The sequence below is a fragment of the Camelus dromedarius genome, chromosome 26 (genome assembly GCF_036321535.1).
Source record: "Camelus dromedarius isolate mCamDro1 chromosome 26, mCamDro1.pat, whole genome shotgun sequence".
Classification (NCBI taxonomy): domain Eukaryota; kingdom Metazoa; phylum Chordata; class Mammalia; order Artiodactyla; family Camelidae; genus Camelus; species Camelus dromedarius.
The window spans coordinates 8,575,775-8,591,615 of record NC_087461.1 but is presented as its reverse complement, the minus strand read 5'-3'; the positions used below and the strand labels follow the sequence as shown (position 1 = coordinate 8,591,615).

Sequence of the window (15,841 nt, the reverse complement as noted above, 5' to 3'; positions counted from 1 at the left end):
GATGGGTCGTGGTGTCTTCTGATTACTCTGGCAAAAAGGAGGAAAATATGCATCCAAAGTCAAGGCCAATGGCTGTGCCTAGGGGTGGTGGCATCTGGAACTGGACTCTATCCATGCACTGGAGGAAGGATCATGCCATTCCTTGGAAGACCCCAAGGAACGTCAAACTGAAGCAAAGGAAGGAAGACTAGAGACTAAATTTGTTTCCGTTCCTACATTCTAAAATTCTGACTACATCCAACCCTTCTGTAAAACTGACATACACCTTAGCCTTGTGTTGGTGGTTTTATTTTGAATGAGTGGATAAGACCGAAGGGGGACGTGGGGTTTTTTTTCCCCTTTGTTGAGAACAGCAAGCCAATTGTAGCAGGGCCTCAGGTCAAGGGTCTCAGAGTCCCAGACAGCAACAAGAACAGAATAATCAATGGCCGAAAATACTGTTGAGAGTTTCAGGTAAAAGCACACCATGGTGAGAAGTAGCTCTGGGTAAACAACTCAGTGGTGGATATGCAAATAACCTAAAAGTATTATTAGATGCTGGGGACCCTTCAAAGGGGAGAGAAGATGGCCTTTCTGGTGAACATAAATTCCCATAAAAGTAATGATCTTGTTCATGCAGTTCCTTCTATGGTCTACTAGTAGCTGTCACTTCCATCATTAGAAATAACAAGGAAGATGTTTCAAGTATTCTTCACAAATTCAGAAATACAAAGAAAATCAGAGTAATGTGAATATGCAAAATACTACCAATGCTTCATTTCAAATTGCAATTATTTTCACAAGTTTAACCTTTTGCACAATTGATTGTGGTCATCATGAAAGATCTACTGAATAAAATGCTAACTATCTTCACGAATACATATACAGACCTTTTATTCAGGTGGATATACTCATTGGTAATTACAAGGAAAAAATTAGTAGGTTTGCTTTCTCTTCACTGTATATTGAATTTCATATATTTTCAAAGCAATGACCATATATGAGAAGATTCAAGTGGCCTGATTGATTACTGTGCCTTGTATGATGGGTCTGACCCGACCGATTCACAATGAGGTTATTAAATTTAACAGAACTTTTGGGAAGTGCTGACTTAAAAAAATTTTAAGTAATTCACATTATGTGTGTGCAAAAACATAATATAGAGCTATCACTTCCCCAGAGATCTAGGAAAATAAAGTAGATCTATAGTAATCCATCAGTCATTCTGAACCACACACTGCGAGTTCTTTGGCTCCAGTTCACTGTCCAACTATGTCTGCATTCATAAAACTGTCTTAGAAATTTAAAAGTGTCTAAGCTACTCAGAAAAAGCTCACATATTTGGGGCTAGAAAGTTTGGAGAAAAAAATGGGAGATTTATAATGAAGCGGGATTTATCAGAAACTTCTAACCATAAGAGAGAAGGAGCTATATCTTAGCTACAGATAAATTATCTGAAAAAAAAAAAAAAAAAAAAAAAAACCAAAAAAAAACTTATCCGGTGCTCCAGACCAACAGCATGCCTTTAATCATTTTATAAATCATAAAAATATTTTTCAAGTACTGAGGTATCTGTTTGAAAGTATTGTATGAGTTTTCCCAAATGATGTTTATTACTTTGTGGATAGAGTAATAATCAAAAAGCAAAAATGCATACTAAAGTCACTCCTAAATGTATACATGTAAAAATAAAATGGTGCACAATCTCTCCTCATCTAAGTAAACAAAGTAAACAGCAAAAATTCATTTCTATGTTCCCATCGTATTTGGTGCTCAAATGTAGAAAGAAAATGAAAAAGAAAAAGTTTCCTCTAATTTTGACTATTTCTTTTTCTTAATTTATCTTCTGTTTAGACATCTTTTAGGGAAAAAAAAAAACCTCTCAAGTGGAATAAAAGTGCTTTGCAAAAGCTAAGCTGGTTTAATGCCATTTAAGTATTATTTTCTTTCAATATATGTGTGTTTCTGTATGTTCTTTTCAATATGAAGAATAATTAGCTCTGATTCTAAGGAAGCTACAAAAGTTATTATATTCAACCTAAGCTATAATTTGGAATTTTTCTCAAAAATAATTTAAATACCCTTCCTGCTCCAAAAAAATATTAAGTCCTCCTCTTCTAAATGAAACAACTTTCTAACCATTCTGTCATTATTCCTGAACCATATGCACCTCTAACTTCGGTGAGATTTTCTTTGCTGAATGACCCCCAGTGAAGTCAAAGAGTCAAGTTAACTCATTAAAAATATGACCCCTAAAATCCTGAGGGCTCATGAATGCTGATGAAAAGAAATACATAAATTCACAGAAAATATTATTTTACCCTTCTTGATAACCTCAAGTCTCTATGTCACTTCAGTTGCTAGCACTCAGAATAATGATCCCTCAGCTCATAAAACTGAAAAAACTTCTTTTGCCATCAGGAGGTTAGCATAAAAAAGGACATAGTGATATACAATGACCATCTACAGGATATGGTAAATGGCACACGTTGAATTGAAAATAAAATTGATCTGCATTTGTAATTTACAACAGTCTTCAATGAGTCAATCATGGAAATTTGCATGTTAAAGTCTTGACATATGGATATATGATACGTGAAATAAACTGTTGAATTCTTGATCCATAAAGTAACTCTATAAATAAATGATCTAATTCATAAAAGAACAGTAATTTGGCCAAGTCCTTGCTTAATATCTATTTTTCCATTCCTGATAGAATAATACCAACCACAACATGATATAGGGCTTTCATTTAGGACCACAAAAGTTGTGGTTTTACAAAGAACAGAGAAACGGTCTAGACTGCACAGGTAATTCCATCTTCAGGTCCCACCCAAAACTTTCCCCCAGATCTTCCATTTTCTAAATTCCTTTTATCACGTTTATATGTCATTCTCCTTGTTTATATTTAAGTTCATTGAGATACTGGGAATCTGTCTTATTGTTTCTAATAAGTATTTTATGTGCCTATGACGAACAATTTCTTACAGAGGAAACAAAAATAAATTCTACTTGTAGCCTGCCTTCAAGATAATGAGAGCAAGTGACAAGTGTCCAAAGAATGGAGAACAAGTCACTGATTTTAAAAATTTATGGATGATGAAAAGGCATGGATAAGAGCACAGAAGATAAATGTGAGTGGATAACAGGTGGCAATATGTGCTTGATGAGAAATATTTTAAGGGAAAAAACTGTTTAGTAATGGCGTTAAAAGTTGAAAAGCTTGCCATGGGAAAAGATGAAGAATGATGTCCCTTGCAAGAGAAGGAAGGTTCCCAGAACACCACAAACGGGACTTGCAGAAAGACAAATAGGAAGATATAACATGCATTTTTAATGGGGTTAAAAATTGGTCCTTGGCAAGTAAAATCTTACATGTTTTACTGATCTGTGGCCTTCGAGAGTTCAACATTACCCAGAAAAAAATCTTATTCTTCAATATTCAGTTAATCTGGTTGTGTTTTTGACTATCACATGAGCAGCCTTAACAGAAAGTTCTTAAAAATTATGTTAAATGGATGCAAGACAATTGCTACCAAATGCTGGTGAATAGATGGCTCTGACTGGAGAAACTTCTCTTGACTGATTAGTTGATCTTCAAGTTGTATCATGAGAAGCGACCATTGTGGGCCAACTGGTTGCCACTGACTGTTCGTCAATGCTATTTATGTTTGAGCCTAAGTGATTCTGTGTATAATCTGGGCCATAAGAACTAAATTAAAAATTTATATATTTTATTTAAATCTACAAAATTTATGTAACCTATCATGTAAATTGACAAAAAGAAAATGTCAACAACGTATGAATGACTATCTAGCAGATAAATTGAAATTGGTTTTCTCATTCAAACAGAAGTTAAAAGTCAAGTTCATTTTTAAAAATCTTTAAGAATTTGATTTTTCAACTGTTCTTTTGGTGTTCAAAAAGCAGCTTGGGATTATTATTAAATGTGATTACACTATGACTAGTGTTTATACAAATTGCTAATTTGCATTTAAAATCTGTTATAATTTAATATAAATATATTACAAGTTAATAAATATGGTTATGAAGTTAAGCTAAAGCTAAAGATAATAAAAAGTCAGAAACAACTGAAAACTACAAACACAATAAAAGTAAGCAACACTGTGTTTAATAACAAAAAATAAATTCACAGTATCAGATAAACAAATGCATGCTGTGAACTTTCAAGGGTCAAATAAATGCTTACTTTACTATCATCATTAATATTGTACCTTTAATTACCGCCTCTGTTGGGAAGTCCAGGATCTAGGTTTCTCCGCCTTTATGCATTCTGCCATTTGAAACTTTCTCCCTTCTTTCCTCTATTTATCCAAATTCCTCTCTACCTTTCAAGATTCAGTTCAAATGTCTCTTATTTCCTCTAAACACTTTCACTCTACAAATATTTTAATAGCTTTTGAATCACTAGAATATCAAACGGTTTGTCCTCTACTGTTGGTATTTAATTATATCTGGAAAGCCTGTACATCCACTCATTCATTTCAAATACTTACTATAAGCTGTATGCTTGGCACTATGCTACATGCTGGAGACAAGACAGTAAGCAAGGCAGAGACAGTCCCTGCATCATGAAAGCTCCCTAGTCGTCAGAGAATAGAAGTTTACGCGTAGACAGTCAGTGTGCAATGCGGTGGGGCCAGGAGACAAAGACTCAGTGGTATGTGAACGCATGCCGCTCAGTTAGGACCCAGACCATGAACCTCAGAGAGGTTCCTGTTCCAAGAATGCAGCCCAGGAAGTCAAAACTCATCTCCTCAGAAAGAGGATAATTTCAAAAGAGGATAATTAAATATCAAAGAACACTCAGTTTTAGTGGGAGAGCTCTGACTGTTTCTGACTGGCTGAGTAACCACCCTGCTGCTTTTTACAAGAAGCTAAGTCCACTCTATAAACTCACAAGTTCCATGACAGCAAGGAAGATATTTAGTAGAAGCTCACTGAAGATTTGTTTGAATGCATGAATGGAAGCAAGAGGTGAAGAGTTGGAATTGAGCTTGTAAAGAAAGGCTGTAGTCCTCAACTAGAGGGATTCAAAGTTAGCAATAAACAGTCTAAGTTAGGACATAGTAGATCCAAACTCGCCAGCTTTTTTTTATTTATGTCTCCCACTAATGCTACCTACAGAGGTAGGGTCACAGCAGAATCTGCCACAGAGCTCTGCTGACTCAATTCACAGAAGATTAGAAAATAGCCCTGATTGCTTTACAAGGTGTGGAGAGATGCTCCAATCTGGAAATGTATCTTAAATCTCAGTATTTCTTCACTGTTAGAAAAACAGGTTTTAAACACTTGGTTTAACTAAAATTCACCAAAGATTACAAAGAGGAATGCGTTATACATTCACCTCTTACAGAGAAAAGATTACTAACATTATTAGGACTTTGTTTTGATAATACATAAGAAGGTCAATTAGAGGGGTTTTTTTCCTACTCCAACGCTCCGATCTATAATTAGTTAAAAAAAAAACAAAAAACAAAGTATCCCCTACTTTGTAGCAGCTTCTGAGTCAGGGAGGTGATTCACTTGGAACAAACAGCCCACAGATAAGCAATTCTAACTTATTATGGTAGAAGCGTGTTGCAAACTCCAGAGAAAATGAACAGAGTGGGCATTAAAGATTGGTTGAGGAGAACTTTTGAGTTCCAGAAAGAGTTACTCTCATGCACTGAAGACTATTTTGATATGTTCAGGCAATGTCCCCCAAAATAAAATGAAAGAAAAAAAAGGAATGTTTTGCCACGATACATTGGTTTGAAACAATTAAAATACAAATATTATCAGGAAGTAAGCAAAAGCTGAAATGAAATTAACTGGCCCTCAGGATTCCCACACAGGGCAGTCTATTGCCTCTGACTTTCTGCTCACAGATGAAGAGTAACCACAGGAAGCGACTGGCCAATAATATCTTAGATTAAAATTAATTTAAAAATTAAAGTAAGGGGGAGGGTACAGCTTAGTTACGGAGTGTGTGTCCTGGGTTCAATCCCCAGTAACACCATTAAAGATAAATACAAATCTAATTACCTCTCAATCAAAAAATATATATAATTTTAAAAATTTTTTAAATTAAAGTGAGATTTAAAAATGAGGTGTGTTACAGTATCACTTTTCTTCTCTGCCATCTCCCAGATCTTACATGACATAAAAAGCCAATAGCTGTGACTATTTATGACACGTGAAAAGACATTCCTCAATATTTGAATCCGCTAGCCGTCAGTCTGGAAGCTGCTGACTCTGGCTGCAAGCCTGTCATCCAGGGGCTGAAATAGCCCTGGGCTGCGGCAGCTCCCAAGCCCGTTTACTTATCCTGCTCGGCACCGGTTCAGGCTGAATTGTTATCTTCAGCACCTTAATGTTTCCATCACAGGGAACTGGAGTTGTTTTCCATGTAAAGACTTCCTCCTCAGATAAAGTAGGTTGATTTTTCTTAACAATAAATAAGTGTAAACACCGAACATGTAAGATAGATAACTTTATAAAATTAAAAATTCTCAAGGCCCCTTATACACAAAATGCTGGTTTTCAAGAGTGTTGGAACATGAGTAGAGAAGTGTAACTTTGCTCTGACTTCAACTGTAATTTGGCATTTTCTTTAGCTGTGAATACAGGCAACAAATCATAGTACCTGTGACTCTCTATCAGTAGCACATTACAGTGCTGTGAATATCCCCAAAATATCACTTATGCTTATCAACCCTTTGAAATAATAGCAGTTATTCCACTCTCCACTAGATTGTCATTTAACACAAATTTACTAAGTCACAAACTCAGATTAAACACAAAATATTTTAGTAATTGGTATTAAGTTAATTTCTTTCCTTTGTAACTCTAGTATTTTATCTTCTATAGTTACAACAGTATTCTGAGAAGTAATTTAGAAGTTCAACGGTCTGCCAAAGGGGTCTGTGACACACACCAGCACATGCACACACACTTAATTAAGAACCTGTGATCTTGAAGAATTCTGCTTTTAATTTAGAGTGTCACCATTTTCAAAGAGGAAAAAAATGGTTGCCAAGTTTGATCACACTAGAAAGCAGAGAAAGAGACAAAGAAAGAGGAAGATTCTGAAAGAAGAGATGTTTCCAAGATTTCATCTTTGAATAAAAATACAATTAAAAGATTTCACCTAACTGGTTTTGTTCTTATAAAAATCAAATTGCATTGCTTCTAATTTGTTTGTTCCTTACCAATTTTAAAATGCAGCTATTAAATTCGATTTTGAAATCTTTAATTATATCAGATATGATGTAGACTGATTGAGATAAACATTGTTACTGTGACTAGATGTTGACAAGCAGTTGGAAAATAAAGCTGCAGAAGTTGCTGAACACAAAACAATCCCCTCCCTTCTCTAACTTGTGTGGGGCAGGCCTGTGGATTTATCAATATGCAGCATGGAAATCTCTAATTTGTATGATCTCAGAGCCACTGGAAAACTTTGATGAGCAGGAATATCTCGGTCTTCTGGGTATGAGAAGGTTTTACATTCTGACAGCAGGAGTTGAATGACGTGGTTTAGAGTATGGATTTTGGGGTTAGAATTGGCTTTAATCCTGACAATACTACTGACTCTTTATGTGACCTCGGTCTCAATTTCATGTTCTGTTAAATCAGGATGTAATATCAACCTTGCAAATTTACTCTGAAGATTAAGTGAGTTAATAGGTGTAAAAGACTTAGGACATTGCATGAAAAGAGAAATCAGCCAAGATATGGAAGCCACCTAAGTGTCTATCAATAGATGAATGGATAAATAAGACACACTATATATATGCAATGGAATATTACTCAGCCAATAACAATAGAATGAAATTTCGCCATTTGCAACAATATGGATCGACCTGGAGAGTATTACGCTTAGTGAAGTAGAGAAAGACAAATACTGTATGTTTTCACTTATACATAGTATCTGAAAAATAAAAACAAATAAATATAATAAAACAGAAACAGATTAATAGATATAGAGAACAAAACTAGTGGTTACCAGTAGGGAGAAGGGTGGAGGGAGGGGAAAAGAGGAAAAGAGGATTAAGAGGTACAAGGTACCAGGTGTAAAATATGTAAGACACAAGGATGTAACATATAGCTCAGGGAATATAACAAATATTTTATAATAACTTTAAATGGAGTATAGTCTATAAAAATATTGAATCACTATGTTGTACACCTGAAACATACAACTCTATATATCAACAATACTTCAATTAAAAAAAAGAAAAAAGAAATTGGTCAATAACAAGAGGCTGATCACAAGAGTAGCAGCAGTAGTGAGGGCAGAGATAGAAGTAAAATAACAACAGGAGTGAGAAGAATGTTCTTTAGGAGGGTCATAAGAGTCGCCTGAAAAGCAAAACTCCTGGGGTCCATCAAACTAAGCTGTTAGCATCTTAATAGAAACCTTAACAGAACAGACCCCACCGGCTGCCTAAAGCCCTAGTGGGTAGCAGTAGAGGAACCTGAAATGGGTAAAGGATGTGACTAAAGAAGCAAAAAGTTTAAAAAAAGTCTCACTTATTCAAAAATACCCCGGGAACAAACATGGTCACATTCTCCAGGATGGTTAAAAAGGAACATTTATTTTACATAAATCAGCACATTGTGATCATGTGGCAACTAATTTAATAGTAACTCTGGGTGTGTCAGTATGTTGCATGGCTATGGCTTGAAATGCAGAGATCCACGCTGGTCCCTTGATTTGGTCAAGGTCAGTAGTACAACAGTGCAGAAACTACGCAGACTGAGATGTTCACGGGCTGAAACAATTCCAGAACAGCAAATGAAGTTCTGGGACTACAGTTTAGTTTAATGGGATTTACAGCCCGAAATCCATTGACAGTCTTTGAAAAATCAACCTTCTATATCCAGCTGCTCTGTATCCTCTCTACCCATATTCTCTGCATCCTTTTCTCAGAAATAATGACTACGATCCCAACAATGTGACTGAAAAAGCAGCAGATATTCAGGAGGATGAAGAGATCAAAACACACTGAAGCACAGAAATCTGTCTGACACGCTCTTAGGCACATTGGTATTAGCAACAAGCTGTACACACCTCACAGCAGCACTGCGGTGGCTGCGCCGGGGGTGAGGGAGTGGGGGGTGAGGAAGGATGGAGAAGATTCACTCTTGTCACTTGACCCTGACCGACAATGGAGGCCTACTGTTCCCTAGACTGTGGGTAAAAACAGACCCAGCCCTGCCAGTCTTCTAAGTAGGCAAAGGAATCTGGCCTTTCACTTGTTAATCTGACATTCTACACTACCTATGGAACAAAATCTGTATTTCCATATTGAATACGATCTTTAGGTAGAACTTCCAGGGAGTCAAGCACGTAAGAGCTCTGAATTTAAAGCCAGGAAAGATTCACGTCTTAACTTTTTTCTTAAAGTATCATATAAGCTGGGACAAGAAATACAACCCTGATAATCTTAGTTCCTTCATCTGCAGAACAAAGTTTAAATTAAACATATTTCAAAGGAATCCACCATCTCTACAATTCTTTGAATCACTAAGCCAGATAAAGCAATAAACTAATTTAATTACAGTTTTTCAGCACAACTGGGTTGCTATAATCAGGAGGGCTCTCCTGAAATGCATTGTTTTTCTCCACCTCTGGCTTGAATACATTATGTTTTCTATCATGATAGCATAATGGGTAGTCCTGAATGCCTTCAGGCAAGTAGATTCAAATTCCCTACAGCAGGCAGTCATCTCAATTAAAATATCAACAGCTTATTACAGATGGAGTAGTTCCAAAACACGATAATGGCCTTCAGGTAGCAGGTGTTCCTGCATTTTTTCTCACACAGAAATGATGCAAAGTTCTTTTGTTTCCTGATGAGGCCAGAAAGGCTCTTTACCTATGAAAACAAATGATCAAACACAAGTAAATTTTAAAACTACTCCCAATTTCTTTTTAATGTATTAAATGGATGTATTACTCATCATTAACCCCATCAGAAAACAAGTGACCAGAAAAATATGTTAAATTAAATGTATTTATAAAAACAAGTTAACTTTTCTGTTGTAGAACTTTTACTCTACCCCTGAGCCCCTATTTCATATTTTGTTTTAAATCTTACATGGTTTGAAAAACAATACATTTAAATCTGATGAGAGGGGAGTGTATAGCTCAAGGGTAGAGCGCATGCTTAGCATGCATGAGATCCTGGGTTCCATCCCCAGTACCTCCTCTAAAAATAAATAAATAAAATAACCTTCCCTCCAAAACATTAAAATGAAAAATGAAAAAAAGAGAAATTAAAAACTAAATGTAAATGAGTTAAAAGGTAGGTAAAAATAATAGATGTTATCAAGAACATGTCATTTTTAAAATGAATTGTTACTATATTCAGAAAAAGACATGACTCGTTTTTTAATTTAGATTGTCAACTTTCACTCTTCCTCCATAGAAAGACAGAAACCAAACAGGTGGTTTAACTTGCTAATCTTAATTTTTTTTAATACCTGAGTTCAAGTCCTAGCTCATCCAGTTACTTATAAGCCTGGACTTCCTATTTAGTACATCTGAGTTTTAGCTGACTCACCCATTAAATGAAGGTAGGAGCATCACAGCTAATCCCCGTGGACTGGATCCCACTCACAAAGTGTCGTGGCCAAGCAGTGAGGGATCGCTAGTAACCCTTCTACCTGGCAGAGTCTTCCTTCTCATTAAAAAAAATAAAAAAACAAAGAACTTGCTGTATTTTAAGAGGTAATTTATCTTGAAAACGTTTAGCTGCTTCATTTTACTGTGTGTGTTCTACATTTATAATTGCAGCAGACTTCAAAGGAAAGAAAAAAATTAATTTTGCAATAAAAGTTTTTCCATCTTCTTATAATTCACTGATCACTTTAAGACACACACATTACATTTGAGTCAATGAAATCCCTTTGGTGAAAAGTAGTCTTCATGTGACTGAAAGCAAGGAATATAGAAGAAAAATATAATATATACAATATGTAAAATAGTATCACTCTTTACTGAGTGTTTCCTAAAGCAGGAGCTGTGCTTTGTTGTGGCTCCCTGAATTTACTCCTTTAATACAGGGTAGTTTAAGAATCCTGCATATCCTTTATAAGAATTATTATTCATTTTGTTTTCCTTAGGGGGAAAAAAAAAAGCCATGCAATAAATATGGCTCCCAGTAAAACAGAATCTCTCCATTTCATTACGAAGAGTGGAAGACTCATTCTTATCAGTGAGGAACATGGTGGGGGTGGAGGTGAGGAATGAACACATGAGTTTAGGATGTAAACATACTTAGATTCAAAGTCCCATCTGTCACTGACTGGCTATGTGGCTCTAGGATGGTTAGATTATTTCTATAAGACTTCTTTATCCCCCTTTAATAATATGGGGCTCACTTTACATAATTCCAAGAGTTGTGCTAAGAATTACATAAAGTATTATGTCTTGATGTTCAATAAATGTAATGCTGAGTGTGTATTATTGTGCTTGTGATCTGTAATCAATACTACCCTTTAAAACTATAGCACAGGGAACTATATTCAGTATCTTGTAGTAACTTATGGTAAAAAAAGAATATGAAAACAAACATATGTATGACTGAAGCATTATGCTGTATGCCAGAAATCGACACATTGTAAACTGTCTATACTTTAATTAAAAAAAAAAAACTATATTGTCACTATTTCTCAGTGGTCACATGTCTTTTGCATCTGATTGCGTGTATACATTTCAGACTTAGATTACAAATTCTCCAGATTAGACTTGAATGTCCTGTATGTAATGAATAACAGCCTTTCCTTTGCAAAGATTGTTGCAAACAAGAGTTGTCCTGAGCCCAGCCATAGGCTCTGGGAGGGCACCACTCCTTTCTTGCAATCCCTACATCCAGCAGTCCCTTCTCTGAAGAGCTGAGGGAGACACAAAAAACTAAAGGCTCAAGCTTTTTCACAGCAAAGGAAACCATAAGCAAAACAAAATGACAACCTACGAAATGGGAGAAAATTTTTGCAAAAGATGAAACTGACAAAGGCTTGATCTCCAGAATATATTAAGCAGCTCATATGACTTAATAAGAAAAAAACAAACAACCCAATCCAAAAATGGGCAGAAGACCTAAACAAGCAATTCTCCAAGGAAGACATACAAATGATCAATAGGCACATTGATGCACAAAACATGCTCAATATCACTAATTATCAGACAAATGCAAATCAAAACTACAGTGAGGCATCACCTCACACAAGTCAGAATGGCCACCATTCAAAAGCCCACAAATGACAAATGGTAGAGAGGCTGTGGAGAAAAGGGAACCCTCCTACACTGCTGGTGGGGATGCAGTTTGGTGCAGCCACTGTGGAAAACAGTACGGAGATTCCTCAAAAGACTAGGAATAGACTCACCATATGACCCAGGAATCCCACTCCTGGGCATATATCCAGAAGGAACCCTACTTCAAAAAGGCACCTGCACCCCAGTGTTCATAGCAGCACTAATTAAATAGCCAAGACATGGGAACAGCCTAAATATCCATCGACAGATGAATGGATAAAGAAGAAGTGGAATATACACAATGGAATACTATTCAGCCACCAAAAATGACAACATAACACCATTTGCAGCAACATGGAAGTCCCTGGAGAATGTCATTCTAAGTGAAGTAAGCCAGAAAGAGAAAGAAAAATACCATATGAGATTGTTCATATGTGGAATCTAAAAAAACAAAACAAAACAAAAAAAAGAACGTAAATACAGAATAGAAACAGACTCATAGACATAGAATACAAACTTATGGTTGCCAAGGGGGTGGGGGGTGGGAAAGGACAGACTGGGAGTTCGAAATTTGTAGATACTGACAGGCATATAAAGAATAGATAAACAAGATTGTACTGTATAGCACAGGGAAATATATATAAGATCTTGTGGTAGCTCACGGTGAAAAATAATGACTATATTATGTTCATGTATAACTGAAAAATTGTGCTCTACACTGAAAATTGACACAACACTGTAAAGTTAACTTAATAAAAAAAATTTTTTTTTAAACACTAAAGGCTCAAGACTTTGCCTTCAAGACTTTATAATCGATCTATTGAAATGGAATAAATATAAATGAACAGGTAGTAAGCAGGAAGAATTTCTGGAGCTGGGAGGGACACTCAGAAAAGAAATAACCATGGTAGGCAAAAGTGGTCAAGGCAAGTTTTATGAAAGGCTGAATCTACCAGTTTGTGTTGGACTTGGTATGAAGGGAAAAAAAGGGAACACAGAAGGAGGCATTCCTGAGAAAAGGCAAGGGAGACTGGGCTGGGGGGGGGGGTTTGCGCACACACAAACTGGGAACATTTTAAAAGATGAGGAGGAAAGGAAGAAAGAAAAAGCAGCATCCTTGCCCCTGTTGTGTTTGGCATCTGCCTAGGACAATGTCCAACTAATAAGCGGAGTAAAATCCAGGTTGGTTCCACAGACAGAGAAACCTAAGAAGTATTTTGTAATGACGATCAAAAATATGTATCATGTTAATTACCAAAATGAAACAATTGCCCTAAAATTCGTGAATATAGAATCAATATATATTATGAAAATCTTCTCTCCTTTGTAACAAATGTCACTAAACAATAATAGGCAGGTATTTTTACATAAGTTATTTTTTTAATACAATAGGAAGACTGGTCTTTAAAGTGTCATTAAGTGTCCCTAAGAATCAACTGGAGGAACCATGGGACTTCAACCTGACTTTGTAGGAAGACTTACACCTCAGAATAGTTTAATTTTACATTTCGTAATAATATAAAGTTTCTCACTATAATGTAAGAGAGGTGAAGAGTAAGTATGAGTGAAGATAATAATAAAAGCAAAATCCAGCGTTACCCAATCCTTCTTTTTGAAAAAAGAGACATCAGGCTCAAAATGGAGTCACTTGTGCTAAGGCCTCATGGCAGGAAACCGAGATTTAACACCTAATCAAACTGCAGTTTCCACCTCCCTCAGGAATGTAATCTTAACTATCCACCTCAGGAGGGCCACCTTCTCTGAAACAATGCATTCTTTGCTAATAATTTCCTTTCTCTGTCCCCTTTCTGGCTTTAGAACCCTCTCCTTTCCCACAACCCTGCGGAGCTCCTTTCTACTTGCTAGATGGGGTGCCACTCAATTCACGAATCATTCAATAAAGTCAGTTTGATGTTTACATTGACTCAGTTGAACTTTTGTGATTTAACAGTACACACCATATAATCCAGCATCACATTCAATAGCAGACTGGCAAAATACATCCATTAGAACTTTAAGCATTTGAATTCAGTAAGTTTCCATATTTAAATATAAGAATAAATCCCTGTGGTAATTGCTGCCTGGATTTTATTGGGGTGGGGGGGCTTTTCTGCAGTATTATGGAAGAGTCCTAAATTATAAAGTTAACTCAGGTTTCAGAGGAAACACGGCTGATGCAGCCATTAGCGATTCAGACATCTGAGGCCTTTGGTATCTGGTCAGGCATTTTCCATCTGTGCTGGGACACTTCACCAAAGCTCAAGTGTGATAAAACAGCAGTGGCCTCTAGAGCATCTTTTTAGAGTAAGCTCTCTTGGAATTCTAACAAGATTCCTGAAATGAACGCACGCTGTTCGCACGTGCATGCACACATACACACACACACACTTCTCTCCTTTTTGCTGCTGTTGTAACTTGCCAAAGAGTAAAGGTATATGAACCAAGTCTCATTAATATTACTATATATATACTTTGTTATCTTGCTCCCCGAACACTGTCACTTTGTTAAACTAAATTAAAGCCATGATAGAAACATCCAATTAATCCACGGTAAGAAAACGCATTACCGTGTCATCATTAATAAGCGGTTCAATGTAATCATACCTTGATCATTCTCCTGAGCAGTTCGGTCCTTTGCACGGTGTGCTTAGAACCAGAATGTCTCATATGAATTCCCTTAAGGACTGCTCACATAAAATTAAAATGGATAGCTGCTCTCCTTTCAGAGGTACAGATAACCTCATCTCTTTTACTGGGAAGGGTAGGGAAGGAAATACTTAAATAGAGTGAAGACACTTGTGTGTGTCTTAGGCTAACTGTTATCATAAAAGGAGTCTCCAGGGTTCAGTCATAACCACAGGGTGTGATGCCGAAATCAAAGCCAGTTCCCATGCCCGGTTTACCAAACTCCACGGGGCACGTGAACCACGAGGTGCAGCTCCCTCTGGTGATGGGAGGTTTCCTAGGGCCAAGTAAGCAGAGCTGTGATAAACTCCCTTTGGCCACGTGCTGCCCGCAGGAAACTTGGCTAAGCTCAGAGGCATCACAGGCCGAGGTCCTACCTTAATGAGGATCTGAATGGAGCCCGTGGCTTTTGCAGATATGAAATACCAGAAGCTCATGCTGCACGCTGCGCTGGATTCGTGCCACAGACCACTCTTGAGGTGCGCCTCTTCGCCCCGAAGGCCCATTGGGGTAGCCTCCAGATACAAGAAGTGCCCTGGGAAAAAGACGGGATTCAGATGAGGCAAAAAAGTAGCATTCGGGGGATTATTTTAACTGTTCCATCTTAGTTAGGGTTTTTTCACTGCACTTCATTACGATCGGAACTGCCAAAAGTATTTCCACTTGAAAGAGAAAGGAAATCTCTTAGCCTTGCCTCCAGCTCACTGACTGAACAATTTCCAACTGTCCGGGCTTTTAGTGAAGTACTTCATAGTATGCAGATTAACTGGTCTGCAGGATATTTATGCCATGGAATAACAACATAGTTATAGAAATCATTTCCATGGACTCCCTAAACTACCCAGTTATTGTAAAACAATGCAAAGATTGCCTATGAAATATGAACACAGGAATATGACATACTTTCAA

General features: G+C 36.7%; 1 protein-coding gene across 2 annotated transcripts in view; it reads right to left on the bottom strand.

Annotated features, from left to right (window-relative positions):
- The window catches only part of MALRD1 (MAM and LDL receptor class A domain containing 1), a 406,987-nt gene that overhangs the window by 210,308 nt on the left and 180,838 nt on the right, over positions 1-15,841 (bottom strand). For both annotated transcript variants that reach the window (XM_031444727.2, XM_064479367.1), the window contains exon 25: positions 15,310-15,467. In XM_031444727.2, the coding sequence (XP_031300587.2) occupies positions 15,310-15,467 (158 nt within the window). The remainder of the gene's footprint in view (positions 1-15,309; positions 15,468-15,841) is intronic.